The 19,527-nt window shown below is 34.6% G+C and overlaps 6 protein-coding genes across 9 annotated transcripts; 2 read left to right on the top strand and 4 right to left on the bottom strand.

Annotated features, from left to right (window-relative positions):
• Window positions 1-34: 34 nt before the first annotated feature.
• LOC105644747 (tryptamine 5-hydroxylase) lies at window positions 35-2,010 on the top strand. Its single transcript, XM_012230205.4, has 2 exons — window positions 35-1,075; window positions 1,247-2,010. Exons 1-2 carry the CDS (start codon window positions 179-181, stop codon window positions 1,892-1,894), a joined length of 1,545 nt encoding a protein of 514 aa, XP_012085595.1. The 5' UTR covers window positions 35-178; the 3' UTR covers window positions 1,895-2,010.
• On the bottom strand, window positions 1,946-4,228 carry LOC105644746 (multidrug resistance protein). Of its 2 annotated transcripts, XM_012230204.4 has the most exons (6): window positions 3,873-4,225; window positions 3,539-3,676; window positions 2,924-3,010; window positions 2,718-2,765; window positions 2,359-2,495; window positions 1,946-2,212 (listed from the first exon to the last, which is right to left on the bottom strand). In XM_012230204.4, exons 1-6 carry the CDS (start codon window positions 4,137-4,139, stop codon window positions 2,200-2,202), a joined length of 690 nt encoding a protein of 229 aa, XP_012085594.1. In that variant the 5' UTR covers window positions 4,140-4,225; the 3' UTR covers window positions 1,946-2,199. The 2 variants fall into 2 exon arrangements, with proteins under 2 accessions (XP_012085594.1, XP_089575669.1); XM_089719543.1 differs by lacking the exon at window positions 1,946-2,212 and having other exon boundaries at window positions 2,355-2,495; window positions 3,873-4,228.
• A 706-nt stretch (window positions 4,229-4,934) lies between these two features.
• LOC105644993 (GRAS family protein RAD1) lies at window positions 4,935-6,538 on the bottom strand. Its single transcript, XM_012230498.4, has one exon. It carries the CDS (start codon window positions 6,536-6,538, stop codon window positions 5,036-5,038), a length of 1,503 nt encoding a protein of 500 aa, XP_012085888.3. The 3' UTR covers window positions 4,935-5,035.
• Window positions 6,539-8,154: 1,616 nt separating this feature from the next.
• LOC105644748 (putative carboxylesterase 16) lies at window positions 8,155-10,314 on the bottom strand. Its single transcript, XM_012230206.3, has 2 exons — window positions 9,544-10,314; window positions 8,155-8,926 (listed from the first exon to the last, which is right to left on the bottom strand). Exons 1-2 carry the CDS (start codon window positions 10,170-10,172, stop codon window positions 8,389-8,391), a joined length of 1,167 nt encoding a protein of 388 aa, XP_012085596.1. The 5' UTR covers window positions 10,173-10,314; the 3' UTR covers window positions 8,155-8,388.
• A 1,460-nt stretch (window positions 10,315-11,774) lies between these two features.
• On the top strand, window positions 11,775-13,438 carry LOC105644994 (HXXXD-type acyl-transferase family protein). Of its 3 annotated transcripts, none has more exons than XM_020683374.3 (3): window positions 11,775-12,685; window positions 12,778-13,055; window positions 13,201-13,438. In XM_020683374.3, the coding sequence occupies exons 1-3, from the start codon at window positions 11,878-11,880 to the stop codon at window positions 13,294-13,296; spliced, it is 1,182 nt and encodes a 393-aa protein (XP_020539033.1). In that variant the 5' UTR covers window positions 11,775-11,877; the 3' UTR covers window positions 13,297-13,438. The 3 variants fall into 3 exon arrangements, with proteins under 3 accessions (XP_020539033.1, XP_020539034.1, XP_012085889.1); XM_020683375.3 differs by having other exon boundaries at window positions 11,776-12,685; window positions 13,192-13,407; XM_012230499.4 differs by having other exon boundaries at window positions 11,776-12,685; window positions 12,778-13,438.
• A 2,987-nt stretch (window positions 13,439-16,425) lies between these two features.
• On the bottom strand, window positions 16,426-17,881 carry LOC105644995 (akuammiline synthase 1). Its single transcript, XM_012230500.3, has one exon. It carries the CDS (start codon window positions 17,874-17,876, stop codon window positions 16,560-16,562), a length of 1,317 nt encoding a protein of 438 aa, XP_012085890.1. The 5' UTR covers window positions 17,877-17,881; the 3' UTR covers window positions 16,426-16,559.
• Window positions 17,882-19,527: the final 1,646 nt, after the last annotated feature.

Raw genomic sequence — 19,527 nt, 5'->3', positions numbered from 1 at the left:
CTTTTTCTCAAACAAACTGAGTTTGAGTTTGAGCTCAACAATACTCTGCTCCAACTCACTGGTTTTCTGACATCCTTCCAACATCCTTATTATTGATTTATGTTATATAAATCATGTCTTGACGTGAAGAAGCAAAGTACACAGGAACCCAATTACCCAAAAAACATATGCTAATGAAATGGACCATTTTACTCCAACTATGCACCCCCTTCTCCCCCTACTCTTGCTATTCATAACCGTCATCGGCGTCTGTTATTATCTATGGAAAACCAGGTCGGAGATGAACCTACCGTCGCCGAAGGGGCGGCTACCCATAATTGGCCACCTCCACCTCCTTACGGACATGCCCCATCACACATTTTCCGAGTTCTCCAACAAGCTTGGCCCTTTATTTTATCTCCAACTCGGCCAAATCTCCACCGTTGTCATCAACTCAGCTCACTTCGCTAGACTCGTTCTCAAAACTCACGATCACGCCTTCGCCAACCGTCCTCAACTCATCTCCGCTCAGTACCTCTCCTTCGGCTGTTCCGATGTCACTTTCTCCCCTTACGGAGCATACTGGCGACAAGCGAGAAAGATCTGCGTCACTGAGTTACTTAGCGCGAAAAGGGTCAGCTCGTTTCAACGGGTTCGAGACGAGGAGGTGAATCGGTTGTTAGCTGCCGTGTTGGCTCAGTCCGGGAAGGAAGTTGACATGAGCAAGCTTTTGTTTAATTTAGCTAATGATATATTGTGTAGAGTAGCGTTTGGGAGGAGGTTTATCGAGGAAGGGAAAGAAGGGAAAATGGTGAATGTTTTGACAGAAACACAAGCCTTGTTTGCAGGGTTTTGTATAGGCGATTTCTTTCCCGACTGGGAGTGGGTTAACTCAGTCAGTGGGTATAAAAAGAGGTTGATGAAGAACTTGGAGGATCTAAGAGCAGTATGCGATGATATAATAGAGGAACACTTGAAGAAGAAGATGGAAAGCGATGATGAAAAGGAAGATTTTGTGGATGTTTTGCTTAGGGTTCAAAAAAGAGAGGATTTGGAGGTGCCCATTTCTGATGATAATCTCAAGGCTTTAGTGCTTGTAAGTAAATGTTACTAATAAATCGCACCTAAATTTTCTCTTAATCAACAATTTGTAAACTATCCATCAGAGTCCCTTTTTTTGTTAATTATTATTATTATTGCCCATCACGTTTAAAAAATCAAAATTTGCAATTCAATTAACTCCTTTGAGTTCAATAAATGCCAACAGGACATGTTTGTTGCTGGAACTGATACATCATCGTCAACACTAGAATGGACATTGACAGAGCTAGCAAGGCATCCAAGATTTTTAAAGAAAGCACAAGAAGAGGTGAGAAAGATTGCATCAGGAAAAGGAATGGTTGATGAAAATGATCTCCAACACCTGCATTACATGAAAGCTCTTATAAAGGAATCAATGCGATTGCACCCACCAGTTCCTCTTCTTGTTCCTCGAGAATCTATGGAGAAATGCATTCTTGATGGATATGAAATACCTGCCAAAACTCGCATTTTGATCAATTCCTACGCTATTGGAAGGGATCCGAAATTGTGGGAGAATCCTCTTGCGTACAATCCCGAGAGGTTTGTAGAAAACGATATTGATATCAAGGATCAGGATTTCAGGTTTCTACCATTTGGAGGAGGAAGGCGAGGTTGCCCTGGTTATACCTTCGGATTAGCAACAATCGAGATTGCACTTGCTCGACTTCTATACCATTTTGACTGGGCATTGCCTGATGGAGTGGGAGCTGACAATGTAGACCTTAGCGAGGTTTTCGGGCTCGCCACCAGGAAGAAATCTGCACTTTTTCTTGTGCCATCAATCAGTAAGGAGTATCAGTTAAGGGGAGATGAAATTCAGTCAAGAGACTAAATTATGTTAACTTTGTTGTAATTTACAAATCCAATAATAATGCTTCAATAGTTGAAGGAAAAGGATAACAAAATTTCTTGATTCAAATAAATTCAACTAACATTACATATTTCAAACATGTGCACAGCAAGCTATTTTGGATATCAATGTCTATGAAAAAAATAGGTCATATAAATTCTATGAACAAAACCATGAAGTAAGCTTGTCCTGTATGCTGCTTCACTCTCAACTTTATGTGCACGTTCGCAGCTTCATTTTCATAGAAGCAACTTTTTAACATTGTGGAACATATGGTCTCTTCAGCTTTAGCCTTTAACTCTGGTAAATGAAAGAAATGATGAAAACAAAATTTAACAGTATTCTATGTCAAACAAGAAAAATACCGGGAATTAAGTAAACATGGGGCATTTCTTAATAGACGCGTAACTTCTTTAACTGAAAACTGTTGAATTATCACAACTCACTTGGTATTTTCTTTGGAAACTTCCTCTGTTTCCTCAGCTGAATTCAGAGCCGTAAGCTTTCCAAAAGATTCTTTTGCACCCCCAAAGAAGTCTTTCACTTTATCAAATACTGTTTTGAGTTGGTCTTCTGTTGGAAGCTGGAGATTGGAAATAGATGCATAGAATGTAGAAAATATCAAAAAATCTCAATTGTGTTAGCCAACATATTTATAATGGACTGCTAACAATCCTAGGAAAACTACAATCTTGGATTCTTTTTTATGCCTCATTTCAAGCTCAGCAAGCTCAAATGCTATAATCCAAAATAAATAATAAAAACAACAACAGAAAAAAGAAAAGAACTGAAAAATACAACTCACCTCAATAACGTCTGAGGTAGAAAGTGCAGCCCTCATATTGCCATTTTCCTTTACATTCAACAATTAAAAAAATTCAGGAAAGGAAGTGGATGAATTGTTCTTACTCATTTTTCACAGATATTACATTAATATCCTAAGCGCATGGGAAAAAACAGATTAAAATTGAACTTCATAAAATGTAAGAGAGAGGCTAAGGGGGACATTACAACAAGTTTGTAACCGTATCTGAATTCAGTAGCTGACCGCAGCACACGATATTGTTTAAATGCCGTTTTCTGTATCTCCTTCTCATCCTACTTGAATTAAGACCACCAGTCAGTAGAAAACCGGGGAGAAAAAATTGTCCAAACTAACCAAAAATGATGATTTGGTAAGCATCATCAGAAATTTTTCATACTAACAGAGTAACAGTCTAATATAGGATAAATATCAATTCAATTTCCTTCTGCTTTTCTTTACCCTGCATATGAAATCTTCATACAGTAATAAATTTCACGAGACAGAGCACATTATTTGGTCAGAATCCAAACTAGCAGTAACAGCAAAGACAAAACACTAAAGACACAAATGGTATCAGAAACGTGGTTATGTACGTGCAAGGCCTAATACAAGGCATAAATTGTTGCCAATTGACTATAGACACCAGCCACTATACAGTTTTGAGCAAGTTTCAAGGAGTCAGACATAGCTCCCCTCACATGTTTAAAATCAGCTTGGAACTTCCTAAATTGAATAATACTTTCTCACAGAAGTTTTAGCAACATCAATTCATTATCATGCAATTGCTACTAGAATTTATTGCAAAAGCAGAACGAACTTACTCTGTAAATAACTGCTGCAAGATTTCTAGCAAGTGTATCTTTGTAAATATATTTTCCAAGAAAATTATCTTTAGCAGCAACCGTGATTTTGGCAGTAGTTCCACCCGTTACAAGACTAAGTGGGTACCAAAGATAAACCTGCCGAACAGAAAAACAAGAATGTCTAATTTCACTGCTTCATCAACCAATTTAAACAAGACAATAGTACTAGTAAGAAAAACAAGGTAAAAATTCCATGGAAGCCATAACTACAAAGCGGTTTTTTCAAAACCAAATACGAAATTTCAAGAATCTATTGAGAAATGAATAAAACCCATTAAGAGAGAGAACAAACATTAGCCATTCGAATAAAGATAAGGAATTTAGGGTTTCCATCGTCTTCAATCTTGGGCAAAGACGGAGCTGGAGGCCTTTGAAATTGACGAGCTTGCATTCCTCTCTTTCCTTTTGCATTAACAACCAATAAGGTTTTTCTGTGTTGAGATTTCTGTCCTGTTCTTGAAGTGAACAGTGAATGCTTAACCAGTACATCCTCATGAGTTCTTGAGGAGTTCGATAATGGAAGCCTCACAAGTGCATTTAGAGACAAACCCACCTCCATTTTTAAAATCAACTGTATTTTTTTCCGATCCAGAAGGTATAGCGAATCTTATCCACCGAGACGTAAGTCTACACTCGAGGAAGATGGAGTAGTAGAAGAGATGGAGTGGTAGAAAGAATATCACCATACACGTGGCAGATAGCAACGCCCCCAATTCGACAATCATCTGGTCCCACCAATCACCGGTGGCGATGGGATGGTCCACGGAACCTATTTATTATTGGCCTCAACAACACTCCGTTGCGTTTTGGAAACACACGGCAGGTCGTTTTGATTCCCCACATATCATTAAGACCACAGTATCCAATAGGGAAAATTTTTCCACATAAAAGATACGAGAAAAAGAAGCTCATTTCTTGGAACGCTTTGTCGTTTTAGTCCAAACTCCCACCACTAAGAAGACAAATACTAGTTTTGTCTTTTTGGTTTGCTAACCTCAAAATAATTTCCATCGCAGAAAAATATTACAATTTTTATTGTTCTATATGAATAAATTTACAAATTTTCCATTATTTTCTTTTCTTCTTCTTTTTAAATTTCTACCACCTAAATGATTCTGAAATAAATATACATTTCCTTAAATCAATCAGTTGGCATCTAATAGCCTATTCCCAAAAGATGCAGTTGTTTTCACTAGTCTCGTTTTCAAGGCTACTGTCAATGGCCGGCATATCTGAATATTGTTAATGAAGGTAACAAAACAATAAAATAATTTCAGAATTCTTGACAGAAACAAAGGAAAAAGAAAAAAAAAAAAAAAGAAAGATTTCCCAATTATTGATTGTTGATCAACAGCCAACATCAGAGCTTAAACCCAGTAATCCTTAAACATTCCCACTTGAGCACCTGCAACTGCAATCTGCTGATATAGTGAGTAACAGCAGGTGATTTCAGTTTCAGGAGCATTTCCAGCATGAAGCTGCAACTATAGGCTTTGATTTCCATCCAAGAACCAAACAACTTTTCTCTTCTGTAACAGTATAGCCTTCACAAATCTTCGCGTTAGCTAACCACTGCTTGGCTTGTGCTATCTTCTTTATAGGTGCAGGTTGAAATCCAGCCCTGCTCATCCTCCTCCGCCATTGATCCAGTCTTTCATGTCTCTCCACTCTTGCTTGCCCTTCACAGCTAACAATATTCTTGATTTCCTCCGCGAAAAAAAATTGCTCTATCTTCGCTCGCCTTGTGTCATACTTAGGCAGCATTGCGTCTAATGAGTCAAAAATAGCTGAATAGTAATGTAATGCTTCCATAAACCTTCCTAGAAAGAAGGGGCCATTATGGCTTGAATCTTGCTCTACTAAAATTACCACTTTTGGTGATAGTTCATGTAGTTTTTGTAGAACTGAGTTTAATGCTCCTCGGCTTTCTTTCACAACACAATGTAACTGAAGAATGCTATTTATGATTACAACTTCACCGTCAAGAACTTTGAAGTCTTCTGCTTTCAGGTTTTCTAGGCTGCTTTCGACATATAAAAATTCCAAGTTATTGAATCCCATGCATCTTGCATAGCATTCTAGCTCATTCCCTATTGCTTCTAGGCGTTCACCGGAGTTTCCTACGCCAGTTATTCGAAGGCGCTTAGGTGGGTTGGCCGAGCTATTATTAGCTAGTCTGTGTATTAGATTACGCCATTGTTGGCCTTGTGGTAGGCCAAGTGACATACCTAAGTCAATAACATGAATAGAACTCTCTCCCTCAAAGGCTTCCAATATGGTCACGTTTGCAACAAAATGACCAAATTGGATTTGTGGCAAAATTTCATAGAAAAGGCGCAAGGCTTCATCCTTCTCTGATGTGAAACTAGTAATTGTTTTTGCTGGAGAAGCTGAAATTCCGACAGCCCCAAGTGGTTGAACAAGCACAAGCCGATCAGATAGCCCTTGAACAAAGCAAGAAGCAACTCTTTGAAATGACGTCCCAAAAACAAGGGCATTAGCTCTTAGCTCGGATAATAATGCAGAAGCATGTGTTTTGTCGCGACAAGCTACAGCTTCAGCACAAGAAATGAGCTGTTGCACTAGTTTCATCCCATCACTTCCTTCTTCTTCTTTAACTTCATTTTTGTCACTAACCACCATAGCTGCAGTTGCTTCTTCCATAGCCTCAATTGCTAAATACCTTTCTGTGTAAGCCCAAATATAATCCCTGAAGTGCAGTCTTGACAAGGTAGATAAGCTATTAGTACTTGGTTCTTGTTTCACCCTCTTGTACCTTCTTTTTTCATCTAAATCAAACCAGGCCGGGCGTTTATTATCCAACATAGAAAATTTTGGCATGGAATGGCACAGATTGAGATCTAGCCTTTTATTTTCATCACTTCTATGATCAGTGCAGAACTCAGATTGCACATAGAGAGGAGAAGGCATTTTTTCCTCTTCTAATGTATTAGACATTTATGCAATTACTAAATCCTGAAAAACCCATTTGCTGTTCAGGAGATATTTATAGGTGCAAAATTAAGAAGTTTCCTTGTTGGCAGGAGATGATTACAAAGTTTTAATGTATTTAATTGACATAATTGTGAAAAGTACTGAGGAAATAGAAAAAAGAATGAGTTTGGAATACACAAAAAGCATATTTAGGCATCCTAATTTATTGAGTTTTGCCCGTCAAAATTCTAAAGTTTTATCTATGGATATTAAACTTTTTAAGTCTGTGTTTCACAATAATTTTTTAAGTAGCTTTTATAATGACTGGCTTTTAACGTTTTATAAAAATGTTAACCCATATAACGTTTAGTTTTTACAGATATATAAAAAACTACTCAAACAACTAATAGCTATCAAAATAATTAATTTTGTGGAACACTATCAAAATAACTAATTTTGCAGAACATATTCTAAATCTTTATTTAACTGACGGTTTAAAAGTCATAATAACACATGTTGAATTTGGTTGAGATTTCCCTTATTTTCCTAAATTAAACTTTTGTTTGTCAATATTGGGATCTTCAAATTTTCGTTATTAAGGCCCTAGTTTTAATGACAATTTTCCACGTATTATGTTATTATAATTGTGTTTATTTCTTGTCGTTAATGACTTGGATTGCTCCTTTATTTTCATTCGATTTAGGGTTTAATCTTTACTGGAAGAAAAATTTAAATCTTATTACCGATAAATGAAAGTTCAAGGATTTAATAAACAAAACTCAATAAGTACCTTTTGCTTTGAAATGTTGTCTTGCTTAATTACAGCATGCATAGAGCAATGTACGCATAGGGCAATCGAAGAACATTCTCTGTTCACATTGGCGTGGATATTAGAATTCCTAGATTTATGGAGTTTTGTTAACCTTTCTCTTGTCTTTCAATTCTATCCAGCTCAGAAAGTTCATACGGACATGACTGTCCTGTTCGCATTTAAACAAATTCTCCTGTTTTTTCTAGTGGCTTTTCTTTTTATTATAGTTTTTGTTTCCTTCTACTGTGGAAAACTCCATTGATAATGCACAAATAAGAGGAAAAAGAGACAGACAGAGACTCAAACACTAACGTGTCTTCACTTTTATTTGCATCTATCTAGTTTTTGTTACTATGTTCGGTTCCAAGGTAGGCAATGACAGAGACATTTTTACATCTATGTGCAAAGAAATTTGGAATTATTTTTAGCTATTTTAGACTTTTTTTTAGTTAACATATTCATCATAATGTTCTTTTCCTAACATTTTAATTTAGAAAATATCAAGCAAACCCATAAACACTGTTGCTTCTTTTTAATTTAGGTACCATTTAGCCGGCCGATGCATTGTTCTTGGTGAAATTTATGCAGGATATACTATTTTATGCCCTTCCTTTTTGTTTGACTCTTGTTGCCAGAAAGATAGCAGAGACACAGGCTTGACACCAGCAAGGTAACATGTATGGATCCTCTTAAGAACAATAAGTAGGCTCATATAAAAGTTGCTGAAATTCAATAAGGAACTTTGAAATAATCATATAATATATGATCAGTATAATTTTTATTTTGTTTTGTTTCTAAATGTAATATCCAGTACATCGAAATAATGAAATGAAGGAACAGATCAAAGAATGTTTTTCTGATATATTTGAATATGCTATACAAGAAACATTTGACAATTCTTTCAAAGAAATCCAAATCTCCAACAAAAACTATAAACTATACAATAAAAAGAAGTTAAAAAAAAAAAAAAACTCACCTAAATGACAACTCATGGGAAAAACAGTCAATAAGACAATTCCTTCCCCTTTGTAATCAGTTTCTTCCTTTTTCTTTCCTGCTCTATTCAATAAGAAAACTCAAGACCTCTAAGAGATACATACTTCTTGACCCATATAGAGATATCCTCTGCACATGCTTTAGCCTCATTTGTTTGAAGAAGCACATCATATGTTGCAAACTCGTGCACTGCATCCTTATAATCAAGAAGGGGAGCATCCACATTAACTTTACGCAGTTCCTCCGAGTAAACAACAGCCCGGTCTCTCATAAAGTCATGTTCTGCCACAACTATTAGCGTTGGGGGCATGTATTTAAGCGGTAGCTGTCTGCCTGGGTGAAGAGGATTTGCAGCTGGATGATTCAGGTTGAATTGTTCTTCAGGTAGGAAAAGTTTCCATGCCAGTTTGCTCATTCCTTTATCATAGAAGTATGAGTTTGCTAGTTTAATTTCTGAACGAGTAGGAGTGCTTCCAATGAAGAAAGGGTACATCAGAACTTGAGCAACAACCTTAACAGGATCCAACAACTTCCCTGCCTCTATGGCCTTCTGTGCCACATAATCGGCTATATTTGCACCAGAGCTTGCTCCAAGTAATACACATCTGTTCTGGTAGAAGCATAAAGTCAGTAAAGAACTTAATCAAATAGAAAGGAGAAAAAACTAATTAACAAAAATCTATTGAAATTGATAAATACAGTTAATTAGCTATACAAATCTTTGCTTAGAATATCCGGTCTCCAATAAGTGCCCTCCTATGGGCAAAAATGGTCAGAATAAAAATTGAAATGAAGGTCTGAAATTCTTGGACCCTTAAAATTACGGCTTAAGCTTTCAGATTGAGAAGTTTTTGGCATGGTTTAAACTTTAAAGTCTCTTTAACCAACATTCTTCATACATGAAAGAATGAATCTTCTAGTCATCCAATAACTTAGCGTTAATAACATGGCTTAAAAATAATAATTCAATTTTAAACAACCTGTAATCACCATTCTTTCTTTGATAAATATTTCTAAACTAGTATATTTAATTAGGGTTTTGACGGAACTCAACTCTGTAATCCTAGAAAAGACTTGCCATTTAGCCAAAACTAATGATGAAGAGTACATTGCAATGCAAAATTTATGTGGGCAAATATAATCGAAGGACTTGAATCATAAACAAACAATCACTTAAACACATTTCGTCTTTTAAAATTCAACTAAGGATTCTAATAGTTACCTTGAAGGGTCTCCATGGGCAGCCAGCCAAGGCTCAAGCATTGAAGCACCAAAGCTATCATACATACGGTTTTGAACACCCAATCTTCTACAGTCAGCCAAATTAGCTTGTTTTGCTAACCAATTCAAAACCTTAACCCCATCTTCAAAGGCAGCGGGGTACTTACTCTCCGGTGCCAATCTATATCCAACCGCAACAACAATCACGTCACACAATTTCGCTAGTCTCCTACAAAACGCATCGTTTGACACCGATTCATTGCTCCCACTCACAAACCCACCACCGTGAAACTGCAGCATCACCGGTAACTTCCGATTGAACTCCCCAAACGACGGCGAATAACCGCCGTAAGTGGGTAAATCGCGATTACGGGCAGCAGAGGAAGAAATAACCGTTTCAGGAAGGAAGATACGGAGAGACAAAGAAGAAAAGGGATCGATGTGGATATCTTTAGTTGCGACGCCGTCATTGAACAACGGGTTACTGGCGGCGATGGATTCATGTGGCCGCGAAGTTATGCCAAATGGGTTTGTGTTATTGGCGGCAGAAGGTTGTGATAGGTTATGTAGAAGAGTTTTTTGATGATATTTGAAGAAAACGCTATAAAGTTTAACGATTAAGCTTGGCATTTCTCAGAGACAGAGAAAGAGCGAGATAAAGGAACAGATAAAGAATGGATGTTTTCCTTTCCCATCTTTTATTCTTTAAAGATACGCCATCCATGATGTGAGAAAGGTGGAGACGAGTTCAATTCAAATTTTTGAAATGGAGGGGTCAGAGTAGAAGCTTCCTTCCTATCTATTTTCCTTCCATTTATAATTTTCTATGTTAAATTAAGAAAATAATTATACTTTTTGATAAACAGCGTCGTTTTGAGGAGACAGGGCAATGCCGCGTTCGTTAGCTGGAGACTAGCCCATGCTGACTGGGCCTCGTTTCGGCCTTTCCTAACAGTTAGGCCGAATCAGCCCAAAGTCGAACTTTTGGGCTCAACTTTTCCGGACAATATTTTGGAAACAATAATTTAGCTCTAATACACAGTTGTCTGCTACAGCCGATAAATCGACCGATATAATAAATCAATAATCAATAATCAATAATAATAATATTTGATATTTGGATGGCAAGAAATAATGCTCTTTGGAACAATATAAGAGACACGTGCTACACTACATTCTTGAAGGCACAAGAATATATGCTTAGTTGGGAACATACAAAATTGGCGCAAAGGATTATGGCTAGTGCATCCTCAAATACAAGTCGGCGGAGACTTGCAATATTTCCACCCGAACGTCTTAGCAACAGTGGAGACCAATCAGGGCAAGCTTTTGTGGATGGTTCTATTTTTGAGCAAGAAGGCATGCAAGGATTTGAAGTGGTGATGGAGACAGAGGAAGGCATTTTTATTCGAGCAGTTTCAGGCCACTTTACAGGTGGTACGGACCCTTTTATTGCGGAGGCTCTAGCTCTTCATAGTTTTTTATTATTTCTCAAGTAAAATTATGTTGAGCATGGAGGTACTATTTTCATAGACTCGCAGATTTTATTTTATACTTTGAGCTCCTCTATTTTATTCAGATCAGATGTGGGGAGTATTATTTATGATTGTAAGAATTTATTTTTAGAACTCCCTTTGGTTTCATGTAGATGGATCCGTAGGCAAGCGAACTTAAAGGCTCATACCCTAGCTCGAGCTTCTATTCGCTTTGCGCATCTACGTATCTGGAATTATATTCCTCACTGTTTGTCTCATTGTTTATCTGAAATTTATAATAATGAATGAAAGTCTACGAGTTCTACTCTTTCAAAAAAAATAATATTTGATATAATAAATTACAAAATTATTGAAAAATCCAAAAACTTTCGTATATTTGATGCAAATCCCAAGTCAAGAAAGTCTTAGTTGTAAGAATTTAATTAAAGTCTTAAAATAAAAAAAGGAACTATTTGATCAAGAAGATCGAAAAAGAAATTGAAGGGTAGGTAACTGTCCCTGTTAGAAGAATATATAGCCAAAATTTTCTCATCTTGCAAGACTCATCATGTGTAATCAAAGAATGGAAGGAAAGGTCAAAAAACAAATGTTATAAAAATATTAATCTTGTCTTTCTTAGTTGCGTGTTTGCTTGTCATACTGATACAAAGAGGAACCTCCATTTTTGTTCAATTTCACAAGCTTCGTTATAATTAATTAAGTTAATTTATTTTTAATTTAAGTATTTAAACTTACGTTTTCTTCACTAATCCATCCCAATTAGCTGCTGCTCTATAATGTGAATTTTGATAGCAACTGAAATTACAAAATTGCGCTCATAATCTTTTGAACAGAGTTTAATGAGTGTGAAAATGAAGCTGGAATGTGAATTAATCTCTAAGGAGATAATAAAACCATCTTCTCCAACCCCAGATCATCTCCGCCACTACAAACTCTCATTTCTTGATCAAATATCACCTCCAGTCTATAACCCTTTGCTGCTCTTTTATGAAACAGATGGTGAGACCAAATTCAACAGTGTCGAAAAATATAATCAACTTAAGCAATCTTTATCTCAGGCCTTAATCCATTTCTACCCATTAGCGGGACGGATTAAAGACAATCATTTCGTTGATTGCAATGACGAAGGCATTCCTTGTTTACAGGCAAAAGTCTCCGGCAAACTTTCTGATGTTGTTCAAAGTCCGGTGCCTACTGAAATCAAGAAGCTGCTTCCATTTGAACTAGATCAAGATCAAGAACTGCCATTAGGAGTCCAATTCAATATTTTTGAGTGTGGTGGCATTTGCATTGGTTTGTGCCTTTCGCATAATATTGGAGATGCATTATCAATTGTACTATTTGTAAAAATTTGGGCTGCCATTACTCGTGGAGAAGAAGAAATAACAAGGCCAGAATTTGTGTCGGCCAAGCTTTTTCCTCCCAAAGATTTCTCAGGGTTTAATCCAAGAATTGGTTTTGCTAAAGAAAATGTTCTCACAGAAAGGTTTGTGTTCAAGTCCTCTTCAATAGAGTCTTTAAGAGCAAAATATGCAGCAAGTACAAGCTTAAAGAGCCAGCGGCCGCCTTCACGAGTCGAGGCTTTATCAGCTTTCATATGGACCCGTTTCATGGCTGCAATCAAGCAACAAACAGAAGAACCTTCAGGTAAAATATTACATACATAATTAATCACAATCATATATGTAACGTTAACTTACACGAATAGAAATCACTGAATCAAAACTTATTTATTGCAGAAAAGATATATATGATGCTTCATGCAGTGAACCTACGTACAAGAATGAATCCGCCATTGCCAGAAAATTCTTTTGGGAATTTCTATCGAGTTGCGATGACATTTCCATCTCCTACTAATAATGGAGAAGAAAGTAATTACGATGATATTGTCATCCAAATGAGAGATTCAATAAGTAAAATTGATACAGAGTATGTAAAGAAACTTCAAGAGGCAGGAAATGATGAACACATGGATTTTATCAAACAGATGGCACAATTTTTCATGAGAGGCGAAATGGTAAGTCTAAACTTTACAAGTCTGTGCAGATTTCCTTTATATGAAACAGATTTTGGGTGGCGTAAACCTATTTGGGTTGGATCACCAAGCCTAACTTTCAAAAACCTTGTCGTTTTCATGGACACTCCCTCTGGAGATGGAATAGAGGCACTTATACATCTCAACCAAGAAGATATGCAGAAGTTCAAAGAGGACCAAGAATTGCTTCAGTTCGTTTCGTGCTAAAGATTATATTATCTGAAGTTAGGTGTCAATGTATATATAATTAATTTGGTATAATAATATCAGAATCAAAATATGTAAATCTTGTAATAGTTTTATAATCACTTGATGCTTGTTTCATTTCTATAATAATAATGGTCTTCAAAGCAATTAACTCTAGCTAATAATTTTGAATTTACGAAAGAGAGTCTGAACAATTGCAAAATAATTTGATCTATGCATTGGTTCCAAACTGCGGAGGAAGGAAACTAAAGTTTCCCTCTATTTTGTAATGGAAATCCGGTTTTTCTCATTCTAAACAAACAAAATATTCGATCTTGTTGAAGAATGAAGCAAAGTCAGTTTTTGGGTTCTTAGAATTTGCAGATTGAAGTTTCATTCAAAGATGTTTTCTTTATAAAGCAGATTTATTGTCCAAGTTCATCAGAGTTCTGTTCAAATAAGTAATTTGAAGTTTTAACCAAATTAGAATACTATTAGTCAAATAGGGTTCCTAAAACTATAAGCAGTTTAGTAAAACTCTACGTCGTTGTCTTTGTTGTAAGTCTATAATAGCTAGGCATAACATTCTAATTCTATAATTTCTAACATCAAACTAAGGACTTGTATTAGAAACTAACGAGACATCAGAATTGCTAAACATAGTAAACTAATCATAATGTATTACCAGATTCGTAAATGCAAATGCAATTTAAATTTCTCTACAATGACATATACAAATTGAGGGAAGTATGAAAATTACCGGTGGTAGCACTGAATGGAAAGTTGGCAAATGGCAGAGAATAGCTGCAACTCGAGACAGGAAAATGTTGAGATTGGATTTCTCCGGTCTACGAGTACAGGTAAAGTTGAACAAGAAAGGAAACGACAGGCAAATGGTTTCTTGAACGACAAGTAAGTTTCCTCATAAAGAAATTGACGATGTCAGTTGACCCGGTCTTTTGTTGGTATCCAACTCCTCATTTATCAACACAACAGTACTGAAACGACAAATCACTATGGATAAGGATAAAACTTTTCTCCTTTTTTATATAAGATTGATCATATAATTATTAAGTGAGAGTTTGCTAGAGCATTGAGTTAAAGATGCACATGCATGTATTTCTAGAACTTCAATTACAAATTGAGCTATTCAATTGAGTAATTTCCTTAGTCTTATCTCTAAGAAAAAAAAAATTTTTTTCCTATATGCATTCATTAGTTCAGTTCATAAAAATTTCTCATCTTTTTCCTTTTGAGCATTTAGTCAATTTGATTTGAAATGATAATTTGATCAAATTGATATGGTTACTGAATAAATAAAAAATTTTTGACATGAAAATCAAATCGAATTAAATAATATATATAAACTCAATTGAATTGAATTGATTAGATCATTTCAATCGATTTTTGACCATGTTTCTCATGGTTTTAAATTATTTATTTTAAGTTTTATGAAAATGAAAATCAAACTTTAAGTGAAAGAAATTTTAGTTATTCTTTACGAAAAATGAAACGGCTGTTTGTGTTAAATTCAAATTTGTTCGATAATCTGTGATGCACGGATACGCGAGAGATTTTATGTTTTTGTGTTTCGAAAACGAAACTCCCAAATTCGGAAACGTGTCGGGTCCGTTTCCATAAATACAATCTTATTTGAGAAATGACAAATAATCATATTTTTAATTTCAATATTTAAACTTCAAATTAACGGAATTTCATTATCTTTTTTCTATTTTCAAATTTATTTTTTTCCATTTTGACATTTGAATATTTTATTTTATTTTTTCTTTATTGAATATGGAACTTATGTATTGATTGTCTTTTAAAAATTTTAATGTACTCTTTCTAAATTATTTTTATATTTTTCCTATATTTTTAAATTTTATAAATAAACCTCTATATTTTTTATGTTTACGCTTTTGTCCACGTTTTCGTTTCCTATATTTTTTAAAAATATCGTTTCTTAGTATCTGTTTCCGCTTTCTCCCATTTCCGCGTCCGTGAATCATAGGTTCGATTCAACTAGTTTGATTGAAGCATGGTCAACGCCATCGTGAGGGGCAAGTCTATTCAATAGCCAATTGGGTTACTTGACCCATTGATATTAATTATAAATATACTTAGTATTTATATATTTATCAATACTGAATTTATAAAAATATCCACACAAATAATATATATTGATTGAATATATTTGTTCAGTAACTATGTTATGTCTGCATTCGAGAAATTTAGCTTCGTAGTAATGAAATTGTTTTGATTTTCGAGTTAAAACCCTCTAACCTAAACAAATTAATAAAAAAAAATATAATTAAAATGTAGAATTTTGATGATTTTAACATGTTGAAACAATTTGATTTTGCAATTTTAAGAAACATATACATACTTTGACTGTAATTAGTAAACTTTTGCACATCATTTTTCCTTTACGGGATGCATATTTTGATCCTCCACTAGAATTTCCAAGAAGGGTTCCAGCCTACCAGGCATGGGCCTTTAACACGATATGAGGGCTTCAACTTAGAAATTTGATCCAATAATACCCAATCCCAATTAAAATTAATTGAAAATGGCTAATTTATGACGTGTATTTGGATAACCCAAAATAATAAATATAGTTAATTAATTTTCCAACTCAAGCATGAGATAGCCAGACTCAGCAACAGCAAAGTTGTGTAAGCATTCAGTTTCATAATTATTAAACTTCCAAATTAAGACATCAGAATTATTAATATTCACATAGTCAAAACAAGAAAGCTAGCGCCATCTGGATTCTTGTTGTATCCGGGGCGCGCGAGACAATTCTAAGGAAACTCCGCAAAGGAGGGGTGCCTCTATATAGAGAGGATCACAGTTACCAAGTTTGGACGACTATTTATCATAAACATAGGTTTTCAAAGAGTCGTATGGAAACTGACGCCTGTTCAGTACCGGAAGGTCAAGAAAGTTGGTGACCTGATGACAAGATAGCCGGAGACTGAAGCTCCGGTGTATGGCGACCGTAACTATAACGGTCCTTTTCTATAGAACAAGAATACAGCTTTTGCCACATGGTACTTATGTTGTAACAAGCTTAATTTGGAGCTGCATGTGCATACTCCATAACAAACAGCACATAAACTCCTTAATTACAAATACAATTAATGAAAGCCTTCAGAGTCGGAAATAAAATAATCTAAAATCAAATCACTTTCAGAACTGTGTAGTCGCGAGTTTAACATAAGTTTGAAATCAAACTAATCCAATAACAGAATAAAAACAAAATGAAAAGAACTGTTTAGAATACTAAGAAACAGAAAATTAAAGTAGAGGGACACTAGGATTTAGAGCAGCAAACTGAAGAAGTTCTTGGTTAGATTCAAGTAAGGCCATTTCTTCTTCAGTCAAAGTCAACCAAACTTCTATTCCAAGACCATCTCTTGTATCCACTAAAACAGCAACATTTCTTATAGTCGTAATAGCAGTGCATAACCATATAGGCTTTCCCCATCCAAAATCAGCACCATAAAGATCATATTTACACCAGCTTGAACACACATAAAAGTCTATATCTTTACTCATTGCCATATCTCCAAATTGTTTAGTAAACCCACAGATTGCTAATGATCCCCCTTCTTGAAGCCTTTTTACATAATTTTCACCAAATTCTTCCATTTCCTTTCTTATTTTACCCACTAATTCTACTGCATCTATCACGCTGCTTGCAATGTCCAGTCGCGGAACAATAGACCCTACGCAGTTACCGGCATAGTTTTCTGGTAACTTTGGAACAAACCTTGAACGCAAATTTACAGCCATACACAATACAGATTTTCTTGAAACTCCTAATTTTGATCTTACTGTTGTTATCACAGCTTTCCAGATTAGCCCTGAAACGGCTTCCACTCGGGTTGGCTCAGGCACTCTTGTACTAGCAACTTTAGCTTTAAGAGCTGCGATCTTTGATTCGGTGAACACAAATCTTTTTGTTATGCAATTTTGTTGTGCAACAAGCTCCAATGAAGCATTTGGAATTGATATATCAATCGGTGGAAAAAGTGATGCACCCATGAAAAAAGGACTATCCACCACCTTATTTGACCTACTAGCCATGGCAGCCCAGCAGTTGATGAATATAGTCAATGTTGCTGCGTCAGCTATTTTGTGTGAGACACAAACCCCTAAAGCCAAGCCACCGCAATCGAAGAAATTGGCTTGGACAAGTAAAAGATTGCCTGTAGCTGCTTCAGGAGATTCTATAGCTGCAGGTAGTAATTGTTTAAGGAATTCTGTGTCAGGTTTTTCAAGAATGTCTGAAAGAGAACAGTTGATTCGCGCTTCGATAAATTCTGCACCTTCATCGTTACATTCTATAGAAGAATTATCTTTGATTCTGCCTGCAAGTGGGAAGAAGTGATGAGTTAGGGTTTCTGATAGTGATGTTTTTAGTTTCTGCAATATCTCGGTATTGGTATGGGTATTATTATTTAATGAGTAAAAGAGAACTAGTGATGTGTAAGTGGCAGGAACGAATTGATCCATAAGAGAAAGCTTGAGAGTTTTTAGGTCAGATGGTGTTGGAGAAGATGGTCTTATTGTTTCTGTGTTTATCACTCTAATTTTCTTTGCCATAGCCATCTTCAAATTAGGAGTTAGCTTTGGAATTTTGCAGGTCAGCCATGGGTATAAATACACAAGAGAGAAGTATTATTATAATTATTATGTAAATGACAATAATTAAGCAAAATAATTAAGGCTTTTTTATGTTACTTGAAAAATAATTTTTTTTTAATATATAGGTAATTAATTTTTTAAATAAAAATAATTTCATTAACTCCAAACAAAAAATTCCAAAAAAAAGGAATAAAATAATATATTCAAAAAAATGTAATCTTGGAAATTATTATATTCATGTTTTAATATAGATGGAGGGATAGTGTGAAATTAATTTTTCATGTATGGAATAAGCACATATTAATCCATTTATTTAAATAAAAAACACAACATAATTTGTTAAACAAAAAATACAACTCTCAGCTTAAAATTTTTTTTATTTGTTAAAAAATAAACTAGACCTAATAAATTAAAAATGAAAGTCAAACAAAAAAAAAAAAAAAAGAAGATGAATAAGAGTGTAATTAAATAAAAGAATATTGAATAAAGGGTAGGGTAGAGAGTGGCATTTTCTTATTAGATTACTTTGCTGGTGATTCGTAAGTTTATTATTCTATGTTTGGATGACCTCATTTATACTTTACGTTATTTAGCTCTACATTACAAAAATAAAATAGAAACAGGAAGAAAAGTCGTTGAGAAAGAAACGTTTTGTTTTAAATTATTGAATTAATTAATTAAAATTAGAAAAAAAAATTTATTTAAAATATAAATGCGCTAACATGTTGTTTGTTGACTTTCAATAACAATGACTTAAAACCACTTCCCACGTTTTCTATAAGAAAATAAAAGTTGACATCAAATTCTTTAGTTTTATTATTTTCTTTTATATTAAGGTGATGTCCAATCATTAGTACTGACAAATGGATAAACATAGTTTCTATTTTTCATATTAGGTCCATGCAAATGCCCTTGTACATGGACCGGACAAATCTCCAATACATATAAGCTCAAAAAATCGAATCCAGAACCATCGAAAGTTTGTCCAGCGTAGTTTCCATTAATTTTATTTTTTATAATGTTAATATTGTTACAGTTTCTTCTAATTTGGATTTATTTTTGTTTTTATTTTTGTTCATTTGTGTTGAAGCTATAAAGTAGACAAGCTCAAAACACTAATTTTACTACAATTGCAATATAAATTGGAATCCACATGGCTATATTAATTATTTTAATTGCTATCTCTAGCTCATATCACAGCTCATATCATATGTTGACTAATTGTTATTATTCGTATAATTATCAAACCAAAGTATTTAATTTATTATTCAATTCTTTTCGAGCCTCATACTAAGTTCAAGTTTGCGTTTAATAGGAAAACTAATAATCAATTAAAATTAAATTATTTTTATTTTTTCAATTAATAGAATCAACCCATAAAGTTAGTAGGGGCATATATACTAACTAAAGAATTCATATTTAAATAAAAAACTTTAGTCGCATTTTGCAATAACATAATTGCATATAAAATTTTATATTTAGATATACTAACTAAAGAATTTACATTTAAATAGGAAAATTAATAATCAATCAAAGTTAAATTATCAAAATATTAATCCGTCAATCACTATAAAGCAATAAATACTCATATTGTCTAAAAGACTCTTTACAAATA

The sequence above is a fragment of the Jatropha curcas genome, chromosome 3, assembly GCF_041381405.1.
Source record: "Jatropha curcas cultivar XTBG-Jc1 chromosome 3, XTBG_Jcur_1.0, whole genome shotgun sequence".
Classification (NCBI taxonomy): Eukaryota; Viridiplantae; Streptophyta; class Magnoliopsida; order Malpighiales; family Euphorbiaceae; genus Jatropha; species Jatropha curcas.
This window is presented reverse-complemented; position numbering and strand designations above follow the sequence as displayed.

Excerpts from the sequence above, each read along its gene's own strand:
- LOC105644747 (XM_012230205.4), top strand. The coding sequence starts at position 179 with ATGGACCATTTTACTCCAACTATGCACCCCCTTCTCCCCCTACTCTTG. Across the intron at positions 1,076-1,246 it reads ATCTCAAGGCTTTAGTGCTT|GACATGTTTGTTGCTGGAAC; the intron begins GTAAGTAAATGT and ends AAATGCCAACAG.
- LOC105644746 (XM_012230204.4), bottom strand. The coding sequence starts at position 4,139 with ATGGAGGTGGGTTTGTCTCTAAATGCACTTGTGAGGCTTCCATTATCG. Across the intron at positions 3,011-3,538 it reads TTGCAGCAGTTATTTACAGA|GATGAGAAGGAGATACAGAA; the intron begins GTAAGTTCGTTC and ends TAATTCAAGTAG. Across the intron at positions 2,496-2,717 it reads CTACCTCAGACGTTATTGAG|CTTCCAACAGAAGACCAACT; the intron begins GTGAGTTGTATT and ends TCCAATCTCCAG.
- LOC105644993 (XM_012230498.4), bottom strand. The coding sequence starts at position 6,538 with ATGTCTAATACATTAGAAGAGGAAAAAATGCCTTCTCCTCTCTATGTG.
- LOC105644748 (XM_012230206.3), bottom strand. The coding sequence starts at position 10,172 with ATGCCAAGCTTAATCGTTAAACTTTATAGCGTTTTCTTCAAATATCAT. Across the intron at positions 8,927-9,543 it reads GCCCATGGAGACCCTTCAAG|ATGTGTATTACTTGGAGCAA; the intron begins GTAACTATTAGA and ends CTACCAGAACAG.
- LOC105644994 (XM_012230499.4), top strand. The coding sequence starts at position 11,878 with ATGAGTGTGAAAATGAAGCTGGAATGTGAATTAATCTCTAAGGAGATA. Across the intron at positions 12,686-12,777 it reads ACAAACAGAAGAACCTTCAG|AAAAGATATATATGATGCTT; the intron begins GTAAAATATTAC and ends TATTTATTGCAG.
- LOC105644995 (XM_012230500.3), bottom strand. The coding sequence starts at position 17,876 with ATGGCTATGGCAAAGAAAATTAGAGTGATAAACACAGAAACAATAAGA.